The sequence below is a fragment of the Teleopsis dalmanni genome, chromosome 2, assembly GCF_002237135.1.
Source record: "Teleopsis dalmanni isolate 2A chromosome 2, ASM223713v2, whole genome shotgun sequence".
In the NCBI taxonomy this organism is placed as follows: domain Eukaryota; kingdom Metazoa; phylum Arthropoda; class Insecta; order Diptera; family Diopsidae; genus Teleopsis; species Teleopsis dalmanni.
The window spans coordinates 223,178,704-223,194,780 of NC_051847.1; the positions used below are offsets into that span (position 1 = coordinate 223,178,704).

Sequence of the window (16,077 nt, forward strand, 5' to 3'; positions counted from 1 at the left end):
ACTGCAACTGCAACTGCAACTACAACTCAATTAATAACAAATTCTCAGAACAATAAAAATTCCACACACAAATTATAATGCAGCAAGTATTTGCTCGGAACGCTGAGGATTCGTTTTTCTGCAAACTCATAAGGAGAAATATAACACATAGAGGAATTAGCTTCTAAGCTCCTTGCAGCATTCGTGCCAATTACAGCATTGAGCAACCTTTGCCTTACGACTGATGAAAAGCAGAAAACGACAAATTTTTATCGGTGTTTGGCTTCACATCGAAATTAGCTGAACTCACTGATAAACCCAACCCGGATGAAGTCTCCCTGCGGCACCCAACTGCATTGGCTTACAATTAAAACGTGTTCCAAAGGTGCCAGAAAGCACAAAGGTGTCGTCGTTCCTGTTGCTGATACGAATTACATTACCACTTTGGATAACTCGATGGCACTTAAAGGTGTGATGACGTGAAGCACTTTTAAATTGTCTTGGCTATTAATTTTTAAAAACAAACTCAAATATCAGAAGAGATTAAAATTGAATAATAGCCAAATTAAGTTAATGGGAAAATACCGTTGCATCTGCAACAAGTGCCAACACTACAAATATACTTTTCATTACAAAGCACAGCACAAAGCTTGCGAATTCAAGCTGATAGGCACTAAAAGTTTCGTTGCAGCAAGTGCAGCACGAGAAAAACTGTATCTCATCAGCCACATATGAGACATGTCATTGGAGCTATTGCTGACAGAATATGCCGTGATAGAAAGTGGACAAGAAATCAGTTGGCTCAGTGCAGCGAAGGGGAAATATGAGAGAAGCGAAGCATGATTTATGATTTCATTAGGAAGGAAAAGTTTATCTGAAGACCAATCTAAGCAGCAGTGGTGTGCCGCGGAATACAGAGCCGCTCAGTGGATGTCCAAGCAGTCAACGCAGTCGAGACAATGTGCAAAACCTAAAGTAATTCATTTTTCAGTCTTTCATTTCGTGGCACATAGCCCAGTTGAAGTTGATACAAAGCCTGAAACAATTCGCTGGTATCATTTACAAATTCTGGAGCAAGATCATTGCCATCGCGGCCAAGATCGGTATTCGTTTTGCCTTATTTTTGATTAGAGTCGTTCAAAAAGTCGTGAGGTTGGTGTTTTCTCTAAGACAGCGAGCAGAGTTTCAGGAGATTTTACTTCATAATTGAAATTTAAGTGGGATTGGGTTGGAGGCAGAAGCAACAATTACATATTCAGCTGTACCTAGACTATTGGTTAACCTCACACGCATCTTTGCAATAAAAATTTATGAAACTAAAAAGGGTGATAGATATAAATATTCTCACAGCAACTTTATGATAATTAACAAATCTGCAATTGTATAGATTGATCTGTTCAATTATTGCAAAAAACTTAATCCAAATTAGTCATTTACTTAGTTCTACTTTTTTCGACTGTTTAAGGCCAAATAGAATAGCAGATCCAGTCGGAAAATCGTAAATTTGACCAAATTATGATTTACTTAAACCAAGACCGCAGTAAGTGAGTTGAGTTGGCTTTTATGGAGGAAAACTAGCAAAGAGACGAGATGAAACTTTGAAGCAGGCGTAATACTAAGACATTGCAGCGTCTATCTATTCGAATTCTCAATGGTAGAACTTGTGGTTATCGTTCTAGTTTTTTTTTCAACAAAGGAATTTTATTGTTGTTGTAGTTGCGAACAACATTGAAATCACGTATTTTGTGTTACGCTTATTTCAACAAAAACTGAAACGTTTTTTCGTGCCTGAATCGAGTAGCAAAAATCAAAAAACTGCAAATGCAGAGCAGCAAATGTTGCATCGATACTGAGTCCGTTGGTGGTACGGTGGTACAGCTGAAGACTGAGGTACTGTTTTTGACGATTGAGACTGAGACACCGCATCTGAGACTGATACAAAGTCCGAGGGACATATGAAGGCGGCTATTGTTGTTGCGGTTGTAAATTTTCTGTGCCAATTGTTGTTCGCCGAGATGATGAGTGGTTTGATGCAACTCCAGTACGGCGACTGAACTTAATTTAATGGCCATAAAAACAAAATTAAATGCTTCATTTTTTCCACGTTTTTTCTTCTTTTGCTATTAATAGTAGAAAAGCTCCACCTCCCATAAAAATTATTACGAATTCTGCATTAAGAGGCAACTAAGACTGAAAAAATTGTATTGAAAATGTTTAACAACAAATCAAAATTGAATAGACAAAATTACAACCTAAAACAACATTTAATGAAAATTCCTAATCGTTAAATATGAGAAAATAAGTTAAAAAGTATCTTAAACGAGTTGCGGAAGATGAGGGAAGTGAGGGCAGTGAGGAACTAAAACAGCTCCCGCTGTACATTGTTGCAGTTGTAGGTGCCACTAGGGTTGATGGCTTCGATAGATGCCCTCAGCGACTTTTGTTGCCACTGTACAAACAACGACAATTTGTTGGTTTAAGCAGCATTCGAAACAATGATTGCCGACGAACTGCAAAAACAACAAGACCATCAGGAACAAACAATTGAACTGATCCAAAATTAATGGAAATGTTACCAATGCAATCGCTGCATTGTAGCAATTGTTGTTGCTTCTCAATGCTACTCAATATTGTTGTTGTCGTTTTTATTTGTTTCATATCACAAATCGATTTCGAAAATGGTTTTTTCGACTATGAATCACATTTACTGATATGTGTATTTTATACATATGAAGATCGTGCTGCCATTTTTATGTTGTTTGTATCTGCAACAGTTGTGTTTATGTCAGCGATACAAGTTACAAGATTTCTATTTCTTTAATATTCTGTGGCTATTTCCGATCAATTGGAAGTGATTTCTGCTGACACATTTCGTTGGTGGTGAATTAAAACATTTTATATGAAATTTGAAATTCATTTCAGCAACTTTCAATATATTAAAATCAAATTTATATTTTAGGAGACCAATTGCGCTACAGAAGACATTGTATAGACATTCATTCCATTAAACTTATCTTCCAAATAATGTTACAAGAGTGTAAATACGTAACTAAACTAAATAAACTTTTCTAACTTTGCTAAATAATTACTTAAACTTAGGTTTACTTACTCGCATTCACCAGGTCGATCGCATTTCCCATGTGTCGGGTCACAGCCTGGTTTGCAAATTGCCTCTTCACAGTTAACACCCTGCCAGCCTTGCAGACAGAGCTTCTGACCCTCCGAACCGCAAGTGTAATGGCCGAATTGGTCATCGCGCGCTCGGCAGAACGTTGTGCATGTTGTGTTGTAATAAGTAACGGCGCATTGAACTCTGACCCGATATGTAATACGGGCATTGGTACCGATGTGATCCAGAGTCTTCCATTCGGGCGATGGTAGTATTACACCTGAATATGATGCCTCTTCAATTAACCTCTCTGAATCTGTTTGCGTCGATTTTATGTAGTTGCCAATAGAGATTGTCATGACGACAGCGTTGACGATGATGATGACGATGACGATGTCGACATTGTTGATGTTTTGTGTAACAACGATCACGGTGGCATTTGTTGTAAGAAAATGTTGGAGTTGTTGTTCGAATTGTTGTAGTTAAGATATTGTTCAGAAAAATAACATCGTTGGCGTTCATGTTGTTAACAAGTTTAGTTACACAAAGTAGTCAAATGGGTTGGAAGCAGTTGAAAAAGTCCACAACCAAGCAAACGAAATCAAATAAAACAGAAAAATATAAAAAAATATGTTAAGTTTATTTTTATTTAAATTATTCTAAGCTGAAATGTCACCAACTACGAGTTGGTTTAATTAAAGACAGTAGCTAATGTAGCCACCGTTTTGGGTCAGCAATTCAGGTTCACATTTGTTACTGTCTCTGCTCGTTTCAAATCGAATTACCTGGATAAGACTTGTTGTACATATCCAACGCCTGCAGTATCAGCGTAAATGACTTCTGAAATTAAAAAAAAGAAAAAACTCATTAGAAAATGTAAAAAATCTCATTTAACTGCAAATAGCAAACGTATTTGTGTCGCTGTCATGTACAGTGGACTTCTGTTTATAATGAAATAACTGAAAATAAAGATCCTGAAAAGGGTTCAGAGAGCATTTGTGCGATTTGATATTTGCAAAGAAGAAAACATTTTTTATTTTGACAAATTTCTGCAAAACCATTTTACAAATTTTATTGCACAAAACTCATTTGAAGTTGCGGGAAATACAAAGCCAATTGTCACAGTCCGTTTACACCCAATCAAGTCGCGAAGTTCTGTTTATCTGTGCACTCTAATGAATCTCAAAGATCTCAATCTTGCACAATAAAGATTAAAGTAATCGAAGCGACTGTTGTAATAAAAACTAACGTCAACTCTATTTAAATGTCAAGTGATTTTTAAGCAACTTCACAGCGCCTTTCCAAAAGGGAAATTTTGCAATTAAAATATTCGCTACTAATTTCTAATCTAATCCGAACAACCGTAACTGTGAATCCAAATTGCAATAGCCACGTCTGTTCCTTGTTTAATGGGTCTGGATGTTTAATTTATGGCAGTTCATGGTGTGGAAACATGCATAAGCAACGCTTCAAGAAACTCAAATATATTTATGCGATCAGTTTTATCGCAACGATAACAAACTAACAAACCAACAAACCAACAAGCAACAACCAACAGTCAGCAGACAGCAGCAACATGTTGCCGATCGCGTTGATCATAATGATTTTGTTGTTGGGCGATGTTTTTCTTCTCATTTCAAGTAACTTTCAGTACATCTACAATATCAACTACTACAACTACTACAACTACTACAACAACATCAGCGGTAACAATAATGTAAATTGCTATCATACGTAATGACTTACAGAGCCAAGAACTGAAAAAGCATAAAAATTCGGCTTACTGCACACGAAGATTGTGCACCACGAAAGCAATTAAGTTCGAATGTTGCTGCGCGGCTGGAAGTCAGGAAATTCTTATTGAAGACAATCTTAAGTCTTCGGCAATGTCCAATGTCTACTAAATCAGGTTACGCAGTGCTCCAACGTGAGATTACCACTGAAACGGTTGGAAACGAATAGGATTTACAGAATAATGTATTGGACAAGTGCAACGAGTACATAAAGAATTCTTAAGGAACTTTTATGAGGCTGAACTCAGTTATGAATGCTCGGTTATGTTATGGAAGAGGCAAACAAGAGGGAGGGGGGAGGAGGGAGGACGGGGATGCAATTGAAGAAGTCCGCACTGATCGCTTGTTTATGGTAGTGATCACATTACTTAAGCTGATTTTTCTTTTTGCCAATTTGTACATTTTACGATTTTCAATTTAATTTTGTACACAAATACACGCGTTGACATGAACAGCGGGATTCCAATATCATTTCCCTCACTCTCGCGGTACTTAAATATTCAAAATTATGTAGCCAAGCGGATTGCATCAATCGGCAATTAAATTAGTTACGATTATGATCATGCCACGCTAAGCACTTTAGTTGTAATTTTTTTTTATTTATTTTTTTAAAAAAAAGGTCTTATTTTGCATATTCGAAAGCGTCATAAATCAAGTACACATTCGTGCGTCTCTCCATCTTCCGTTCAATTCGTATCTGTATCTCTATCTGTCTATCTATCTGTATCCGTATCTGGAACTGCGTCTTTTTGTGCTGTATCACATTCAAATGTACCTAAGACTTCTAAGACTTCGTATGAGTGCCTTTGTCAATTTGCCTGTTTAGGTCATTTGGTCAATTGAAGTTGTTGAATTCGTTGTGTCTCATTGAAAATCAAATTTGTCTTGCTTTGCTCCGATTTTTGTAAATTTTTTGCGCTATTTTTGCTCGCTGCTTGAAAAATTGTACAGCATCTCAATTTTAAAGATTGTTTGTTGACATTTTTGACTGCAATAATATTATTTAACCTGAAGTACTAAAATTTTTTAATTTTCGTGTCGTGCACTGATCTTACTAAATTCTACATAAGTATGTAAAACGATCTTTTTGTTGATTTTATGACTATTTTTATAGTATCTTATGCGAGTGTTATTGCTGTCAGAGGTCCAGTGAATGTCATTTTCTGAAATTAATGATTCAATTACAAAACGTCAAGCGAATATAAACAGTCCACCTTAGAGTAGCAATAAAAATTTTATGATGAATGATATATAGAAGTATTTGAGCAATAAAATGAGCAGTACTTTTTAAGGCTTTCGGTGTGATGCTAAATACGAATATATATTAAAATACTTTAGATGAATCATGAAAAAAAATTAGTATTAATTAAGTGTTTTCGTATTCTTCTGCATTATTAACATATAGAAAATTCAACACAAAGAAAATGAATTTTCGTTGAGTTATTTACATATAATCCCACCCAAATAAATTTATGAAATAAGTCTATTATAATTGTATTAATAACAGCACAAGATTAATAGCCAATATCCCACCAAATCTGTTCTTTATATTACTGCTTTGTTCGAAAAATTTAATAAGGACCTATAGTGTTCAACATTTTGAATAGAACCATTTCCCTTGTTATATTCCGAATATTTAATAGGGAATATAGAAATTCTCTCATTGTGAATCACAATCGAATAATATGTTAATATTCGACTTTCCTTATAATTAACTTATACTATTAATTTTTGGATAAACTTGGAGATCCAAATATTCAAACTCTTCTTTTTCATAACCGAATTTGCGACAATCCAAAAAAAAAAATAATAATAGACTAAAATGTTGAAAGATACATCCATATAGAATGAATCAAACTTACATCAGAGTGCCAACTGGTAAAAGAAAAAAGGAGGCACTAAAAAGATAGTTAGGTACAGCATATTTAAATAGAGTAAAGAGGCAAAGATAGAAAGCATTGGACTGTCGGACTGCCATGCTAAGAAAGAAAAAGAAAATATTTCTATGTCTTGACCTTAGTCGCTGACCGATAGCTAAAGCCTTTTTCTAAATAATTTCTATAAAATGGTTTTAGCGGATTAAAATCTCACACTCAGTCGTTTTTGTGTTTTATATTTCGTTTATAAAAATTATGATGTTATGGTTTTGCCATCAAACATAGACCAATACAAATTAAAACAAAAGAATTTATAAATCAATTTAAGTCACTGCACCAAATTTAATGGATTTCGTTTTGTTTCTATGCTTTTTATTTGATTATAAATGAATCTTTTATGAAATCAATGTCTTCGCTAATTAAAAACTTATTTATCTCGTTTGCGGATGTTTTCTTAACCAGTTTTGATATGGTTTTGTTTATTTACTTAGTTAATTGCCAAAATTAAAGCGTTAATTTTACAGCTGTGGATGGTCGTGAGATTTAATCTATTATGCAGATTCTCCATTTGTGTGAAAATCCTCATCAGTTCAAATATTGTCAACTTTACTACGAGAACTTCGCTAAACACACTCGATTAGGTGTGAATTAATTACTTTTTTTTTAAATAGAATAAAAATTCAGAATACATTTAAAACCTTAATGAGCGACTTAAGTGACATCTTCCACCTTCACCCTGGCTATCAAACTATATTATATTCCACATCATTCCAATCGGCATTGTCGATGATAATGCTGATGATCTGACAAACCACGGCAATCAAATTAATTTATTAATCCATTTTATTTTATTATTTAAATTTTGCTTGTTTTAGTTTTTTGTTGTCAAATAAATTTTAGTTGATTTCAAAATTAGTGGCTAATTGTGCGAATATTTCACTTTAAGTCGCCTCCCTCGCCAACCCTCTGTAACGCCAACGTCAACGTTGTTGAATGCGGTTTATTGTCTTATTAATAACAATATACCCGTGAAACGTTTTGTGGATATGCAAATATAATTTGTTCCTAATTTCTATTATTATATAGTTAAACGAAATGTTCGAAAAGATTTAGTGAACTCGATTTGCATAAAACATTTTATTGTTAATTTAATAAAATGATTTAGAAATTAAAAAAGCAATCAAAACAATTTATTGTTTTAATAAAATTTACGATCATCGCTTTTTTGTTGACAGCAGTACAAGAACCAAAATTTAACTTAATAATTCGGTTCGGAGTTTGGATTTTTAGAAATTTAAGATTTTTTGGAAATATCGATTAACAAAATATAATAGTTAAAAATTTTAAGACATATAATTAATATTTATATTTTAATTATTTTATATTACAAACAGATTTAAAACAATTTACAATTCGAAGACTTCGCCGTTGACTTATTGGTCGATCATAAGTTATGAAACTGATGTTGTAGTTCTAAAACTTTAAGGTCTACGGGGGAATATATTGCATAATTTGGTCATAATTAATAGTTTTAGTTGTACTTTTTATTATAATGCAAAATATATTACATTTTTCATATAAATCTTCGTTAATCCCTTCGGATAACATTAAGAAACCATTTACTTTCTTAATGGTTCACCGTTTTTAAACAATAAATGGAAGACGGAAGATATGTTAAAATAAAAATACTTTTTTCAGTTGAATAAGTTTTGACAGATATGCTCGAAAAAATTTCAGGAAATCCTAAAAGAGACTTCTGTAGGAACTGTCAGGATGACACCTTTCAGTAGTATATTTTATCATTGTCCAACAGTTTCCAGATAAAAACTGTTGGATCTCTTTAAGAGATTTTTATAATGAGGAATTAGCGGAGCTACTCCTATTTGACTTATTAAATCTTAAGTCTTTTCTCAACATTAGCAACAAATAGTTTAAAAGTAGCTGTTAAGAAAGTAAGATGAATAAGGTATATGAGTTTCAATATTTTCTATGTTCGAGGCTGTCATAATATTAAAATTATGGCAGCCTGGAACAAAATAAATTTTATTTTATTTATCAAAATATATTAATTTCATTATAACACATTAATTATTATATTAATATTTATAGAATTTTATAAATTTTAAAGAAATAAAAATAAAAAAAAATATATATTATTAGATAAATGAAAGTAATTTCAACAAACAAAACTATAAATTTTTTAATAATTTTTTCATCATCAAATACATGAATCTTTTCAAAAATTGGGGAGAATAAATATTTGGAACTTGAAAAAATTTTTTGTGTCTTTAACCACAAATATTAATCATTTTTTTTTTTGTAAACGATCAGTATCGATAAAAGTGGATAGGACATCTTAGTAGCAATCCAGTCCAACTTCGACGAGGCTTACTTGAACTGTACGATATTTTGATTTTAATGTATTTAGTTTTATGAATATCTTAGCTAATTTATATTAATTTTAGTAGAGTTCTTATAATTTTTTCATGTAGATTTGTTTAGTTTAGAACTAATTAGAACAAAGCATAGCATATATTAGTATAAATCGATTATCTCATCTTATATGGTCATCTCTGACACAAAGATATAAGATCTTCTAAATTTAGTCGAATTAAACCAATCAATTCTCTTGGAACGGAAAACTTCCAAATTTCTAAGTATGATGTGGTTGAGTTATATGATGTGAAAGCTTGATAAACAATCCACAAATAAACTGTTTGTGCATGCAGACCTTAAATAAGAAATCACAGAAGATTGGAAATTAGATGGAGTTATGTACTATAAAATTACTGAATGAAACTACAAAGAAAAAAATGCCGCAATTGTGTTTTGAACAACGTTTCTACACCTAATGTACTGGAGTTATTATATAGAATATTCTAAATATTCGATAATAAAAGCAATAATTTTGTATAAAATTTTATACTAAAAAAACTTAAAAACAAATTAAAAACTTTCATTTTTTCTTAAATGAATATTTCATCTGTTGGAGCTTATATATGCTCAGAAAACAGATTTATAGCAAATTTCTTCTTTGACAATTTTAATTATATTAAGTTCCTTTATATATCTTAAACAGTTTATTACTTAATATTGAGTTAAGTATATACAACAATTATTTAAATCACACATTCAACCTTTTCTTTAGAAACCGATTTCTTTTGAAGATTCAGTTTATCAGCCAAAACGAATGGTTAGGTTTTCGAAATTTCGAAAGCCTAGTCTTTCATACCGTGTAAGTAACTTTCATTCGCAGTAATATTTTTTAATAAAACAAGACATTCAAAAAGCAATAATTGAAACAAAAGTTTTGTAAATATACTTCAGGTCAATTAGGATTTTCGTATCTTCATTAAGGTATAAATAAAACTTCCTAAAAACAAAATTGTTTTTAATTTGCTTAAATGGTCAGAAATAAAGGCAGACATTCAAAATCATGTTCCACGTTTTGTATTCATCGGCAATAAAAATCAATTTTCCAAAAAAATTTATTTTATTTCAACATAATTAAGTCAAGAACTACAACGAAATGATTTTATTGAAATGAAGTGATTCAGTTAACTTTATTTTGAGTTTCAGTAAATAAAATAAGCTTTCAATTTAATTTCATTCATTTAGAGTCATTACTTCATTTAATAATGAAGTCATTTAAAATCGATTTGTGTACGAAAACTGTTACAGTTAAAATAAAATCACGTTGAACTCAAGAGGTGGACATGATTCACATATTTCTCTTCTCGGGGACTTTCATGCGTCTACTTGAAATGCCATTTTAATTTTTATTAATTGTTTCTTTCATTCAAATATATTTTAAATTGTCAATCACACCAAAAAATAATAGAAAACTGTCACACTTTGTTATCACCTTCGAATCACACCTTTTGCATAATGTAAATCAGTTGTAATTAAAAAAATAAACGAAGAAATAAATAAATTAATAATCCAAAGAAGCACCTCAACAAATTATTTTAATGTTTTTGTTATTCAGAACGATATTCGTACGATCTCGTACTTTGTCAGAGCGAATTCCAGAATTCCATGAATTGCACTCGTAAAAGTACTCATAAAGAACAGAAATCGAAAGAAATCGTTATTATTTATAGTTGCAGATACTTTTATGTTTCATTGTAATCGTTCACATGTGATCGTGACTCAAATGGTAAGACCCGCTTTGCAGAAATATTCAAAGAAGGCAGACATTTACAGAGTGAGGCGTTGTAATATTTTCGCAGTCAACCGAACCAAAACTGAAATCTGAAAATAGACGAAAACTTCTGTAAAGTTGAGTACAGAATTATTGCTTTGGAGATGCTTCGGAGGGGCGTTACACGCTTTTCAACAGCGGAGTTTTAACAGAAATGCATTTAGATTGAAAAAGTTTTAGAGTTTAAAAAGAACTTCAATTCAATTTTAGTATCCTTTGAGGAGATATCTGCTGTTGACGTGACCGGAAGCTTTGGTTTATGTCAGTTGCTTACTTACTTAACCATCGCCAGTTGAACCTAGTCTAGTCAAATGCAGAATTATTGAATTTTTGATTATTGAATTTATATGCAATCCACCAACCATAAAAACTTGTAAGAACAAAAAGTATAAATATTCGAACAAGTGAGTTACTCACATGTAGCGTATCGATGGAACACGATCGAGACAATGTCGATTACTTTCGCTTGCTTATGAATATTAAAGATTTTAAATACAACACAAAGTTAGGATGGTCTTTGTGGGAGCAACAATGGGTAAGACATGGTTGAAAGAATAGCAACCTGCGAACACAGATTGCAGTTAAATGTTAGTAAAAACTGCTAAATTTTTCTATGATCGTGCAGTTGAACTGCAGTGCTACAATTGACTTATTTTTTTCACCGTTTAATAAGTAAACGGAAACGTGATTAGTTAAAATTTTTTTATAATCTAAAATAAAAAATATTTTAAGTTTTATAAATTTATAAAAATATATACATTTGAAAAAGTTTCATTATACTGCAGAGATCTAATTTAATTACAATATTTGAATATAATGCTTTTTATTTAGTTAGTTTCTTTCATATTTCTGCAATTTTCTACTTGTCCATTTATCAAATACCCAAAAACTCACTTGTTGGACTTAACAATGCCTCCAGGTGGCATTTCTCCATTTTCGTAGTTCAATTTGAAAAATGTCAGATATTGAACATTATTTATATTGCTTGTTATATTGGAGCAACTTTTGCCTACTTTAATTGTCAAGTATCTCGAATTTGTGTGAACACTTCGAAACTGGAAACTCTAATCGAATTCGAATCTGAATGTGAATGTGATTGCTTCTGATTTTAAAACTTTGCTTATTTTTATTTATTGTAATTTGGAGACTGACAAACTAAAACTCTACGACCAGTGAGTGATGTTACGCATGTCAGGAGCATGACTGGTCAAAATATGAAGTACATCTCATCTCGTACATCCTCAGCACTTCAACATTGTTGTTGTCTTCTTAGCATTGTCAAGTGAAATTTTGTTGTCAATATTTCATGTATTTCTGTGGTTAGTTTGTATACTTATCATTATTTGAATATTGTTGTCGATTTTGTTACTACAATCAGGAGCTCCAGAAGTGGTAGAGGTTTTGTAATTATTTATGAAGACTAGACAAACGTGTAAATACTTATTAATATTGGACATAAATTGTTGTTAAAAAATATTTTTATTTATTATATTTTGCAAATCAATTATATTTAATAGAAATGTAATATTATTGTTTTTGATTTAAATTGCTTGTTAAATTTAATTTATGCAAGTATTTCATTTCATACGCATTTGAATATAATTATAATGTTTCGTTTAATCAAAAAACACTATGAAGCCATATTAAAATCATTTTTCGCACCTTGTATAATAAAAGAATTTTTAATTCAACGCACTTCGAGGAATTCGTATAAAAATAAATTTAAATAAATTTGTTAACTTTAATTGGAAGAAACACTCGAAAAAGATCCATTATGCGTACTTATTCTGTGAGCATGAAAAGGTGAAACACATCAAGCCTCACATTAACTTGTCCAATTAAAGTAATTTAAAGCAATTTACCTTCGTATTAAGCAGCTTTGGTTTATTCAAAAACACACATTAAAAATCTGTTGAGAAGCTCAACTACAAATTAAGACGTTCACAAATGAATTATTTAAGACGTAAAATTCAAAATAAAAACAAAAACAAAATATTAATATAGTTGTGATACAGTACTACTATACAAAATTATAAGTAGTTCTATAACAAAGGTTTTTGACATCTCGCTTACATGTTGTTATTGTCGTCAGTCCTCATAGTTTTTAGCAACGGTTTCTCTATCATTGTCGCCAAGTCGTTAAGTAGGGGGGTTCCATTACTCATTGCTAATAAATCGGAAAATGCATAAATTTATTTCAAATATAAATTAACACAATACCATATAAGTCAAGAGTTTTTGTTGGAACAGATAATGGAGATTATTTTAAACTTTAGATTAGGTTAGCATATGCCAATCCAAAGGATTCACTTAGGTTTATTAGTTCATTATATTATCAGTGTTTTAAAAACGTTATTGATTCTTTAGCAAGGCTTAAAAGATTCGAATTCTGGCATTGTTCCGTAATCGACTGTGATCTCGTCTGCCTAGCTGCCTAGAACTGCATTAAAAACTGCTTTTATAGGCCCTTAAACATTTTGGGGGGTAAACTGGGCCAGTACAAAACTGGGAAGACCGTACTCCTACAAAAACATTCTTAAATTCACAAAATGTAATTTAAGATTGATAACGCTTTTCATTACAGGTCATTATGATCTGAAATATCACCATCATAAACTACGATCAACTGCTAATTCAGAATACAGATTAAGTCTCGGAGATGACGAAACTAGTATGCATATTCTTTGTGACTGTCCAGTTTTAATAACGCACAGAAGAAACTTGTTTCATGTAGAATTTCTATCATCTATTGTCTTTATAATTAGTTCTGGACTTTATTCACAAAGCTTTAAAGGGCTTTTTGTAATCAATAGTGAAATTGGTACAATAGGACTCTTCTGGCCGCAATACCGGCTATTGTGTGATTTCACATCAAAACTTTTTTATTGAATATTTTGCTATATTGTAAACTATCCACAATTGCGCAAAGATATGCAATAATGATATACTATAACATAACTAAAGCTTTAAGCAAGGCTTTTCTCTCTGTAAAAATTTATGAGCCTAAGAAAACGTTTTAGTTAAATGCACATCAAACCTAAAACTAGAGTGGGTTTAAGTATTTCATCAAATTTTACTAAATGGAATTTTAAATAAAATAAAAAAAGCTGCTAAAAAACGAAATATTAAACAGAAGAAATATAAACTTGAAGGCTATTGTTCGATATATTGTAAGCAGTAGTTCCCCAAGCATAACCAAGCAGTCACCACCCGATTTTAGTTAGGTAAATAACATTTCACATTTTGCTTCATTCATTTTACAGGTTTCATTTATGAGCTCAACAAGCCCACAAACAGCAAGCATTAACATGCTGGCAAGTAAGCAAAGTAACCACGTTAGACAAACACACGCGGCTAAACAAAACAACAAAAAAAATTAGTTGGTAGGTGCTGGCAGAGTCAAGCCAGCAATGTTCCCACGAAACAGGTTGTCTGTACGTCTCGCACTTCATACACTTCATACACTTTAACTCATGCACGTCACAACACAAATGCTCAGAACTGCAATGAGTTCGGTTCGAAGCCCAGCAATATACGAATATTTGGTTGCAAGCTTTTGGCGACGGCGCAAGTCTCAATGCTACATGCCATGCATTGAGAATATGCTGGCTGACTGGCTGTGTTCGTTTTATTTGACTTCGTCACCGAACTTTCGCCAAGAGCAATCGGCCACTCCAGTCACACATTCTTTGACCGTTTAATTCGTTTTACAGTGTATATTGCACATATTAGCCTCAAATTATTCTTGTTCTGTACTTTAAGTGGCATTAGTCTTGTTGTTGGTTATTGGTGTTGTTGTAACTTTATACTACTGCTGTTATTGTAATCTGTTAAGTGGACGATTTGTTGGTATATCAAGCCACAAGCTGATAGCGACGTGAAATCAAATTAACACAGTCAATAAAGAATATTTGTATATATCAATTTATTGATTCAATTTTGTTTTAAATTTAATTCCATTTATTTGTTTTTCTTTTTCGAACTGTTTTTTTTTTGTTATAAATAAATTATATCACTAAATAAAATTTCACCGTAAAGAAAGCTTTCTATTTATTATTTGAGGGACATCCTTCTCTGAGGATCTTAACCAATTACAGAACCTCCCTCTAAAAAGTATTTTAAACTTTGCTACAAATTAAGTTTGGCTTTTAAATTTTTGAGTTTTTTATACTCATATTTTGTATTAATGGGTTTAAAAGCCTAAGTAAATCGTTTATATTGTCGTTATAATCTAACTTAACTCCACATTGAATTTTTTACATTTTTTGGTCTTACTAGCTGGCACTTTGGTTTTAATTCATTTGTGTTTATTTGTGCTAATCTACGAGCTAATAACTTCTGAGAATAAAGTAAGAGGAATTATAACGAATTATTGTGATATAAATTTAAATTAACTTATTTACTTATTTATTTTAATAAATTGTGACAATTATTTATTATTTACATTTTCTGACACGATATTTATATAAAGTACCCTCTTGGTATATTCATTTCTCAAGTTAACACAAAAAGATAAAATGTTCTAAAATACATTCCAATATTCGATTGTTTATGAAGACAAGGAATTTTAAATATTTATAGTATGAAAATATATGTTTGAGTAACAAAATTAAATAATTAATTATGACTGTGTTCATAAGCCTAAACACAGATAAAATATTGTAAATAGAAGCATTTTTGGAGGAGGTAACGAGCTCTCAGTATAAAACTTAAAAGCAACTATAAACAATTGTTCAATTTATAAATTTTTTTAAATTATAATTTTTTATATTAAAAATACTTTATGAAAATTTGAATTTGAAGTCAGTGAGGTAATGAAAATGGGATTTTATAAGACAACTCAGTTATAGTGGTAAACACGCCAAAGTGCGGAACTGGCAATTGGGCTAGGCAAGCACAATAGAAACTCTAATTTAAATTAACAACCCGCAATTAACACTTTTTAATTGGTTTTTTTTTTGATGGTTCACTGACTGTTTTTGGCAGATGTTTCATTGTATGTTATGCTTTTATTCCTTAAACTTTTGGAAACATTGCATAAACTTTAGTCTTGAACAATGACTCCGCATTTTTTATAAACTTTTGCAGAAGTATCGATTAAAATTGTGTATTTAA

The 16,077-nt window shown here is 31.5% G+C and overlaps 1 protein-coding gene across 1 annotated transcript in view; it reads right to left on the reverse strand.

Annotated features, from left to right (window-relative positions):
- The window catches only part of LOC119676827 (protein serrate-like), a 37,509-nt gene that overhangs the window by 12,757 nt on the left and 8,675 nt on the right, over window positions 1–16,077 (reverse strand). Inside the window, exons 2-3 of the mRNA XM_038088086.1 lie at window positions 3,874–3,928; window positions 3,089–3,404 (exon numbers count right to left, since the gene is read on the reverse strand). Of these exons, the coding sequence (XP_037944014.1) occupies window positions 3,089–3,404; window positions 3,874–3,928 (371 nt within the window). The remainder of the gene's footprint in view (window positions 1–3,088; window positions 3,405–3,873; window positions 3,929–16,077) is intronic.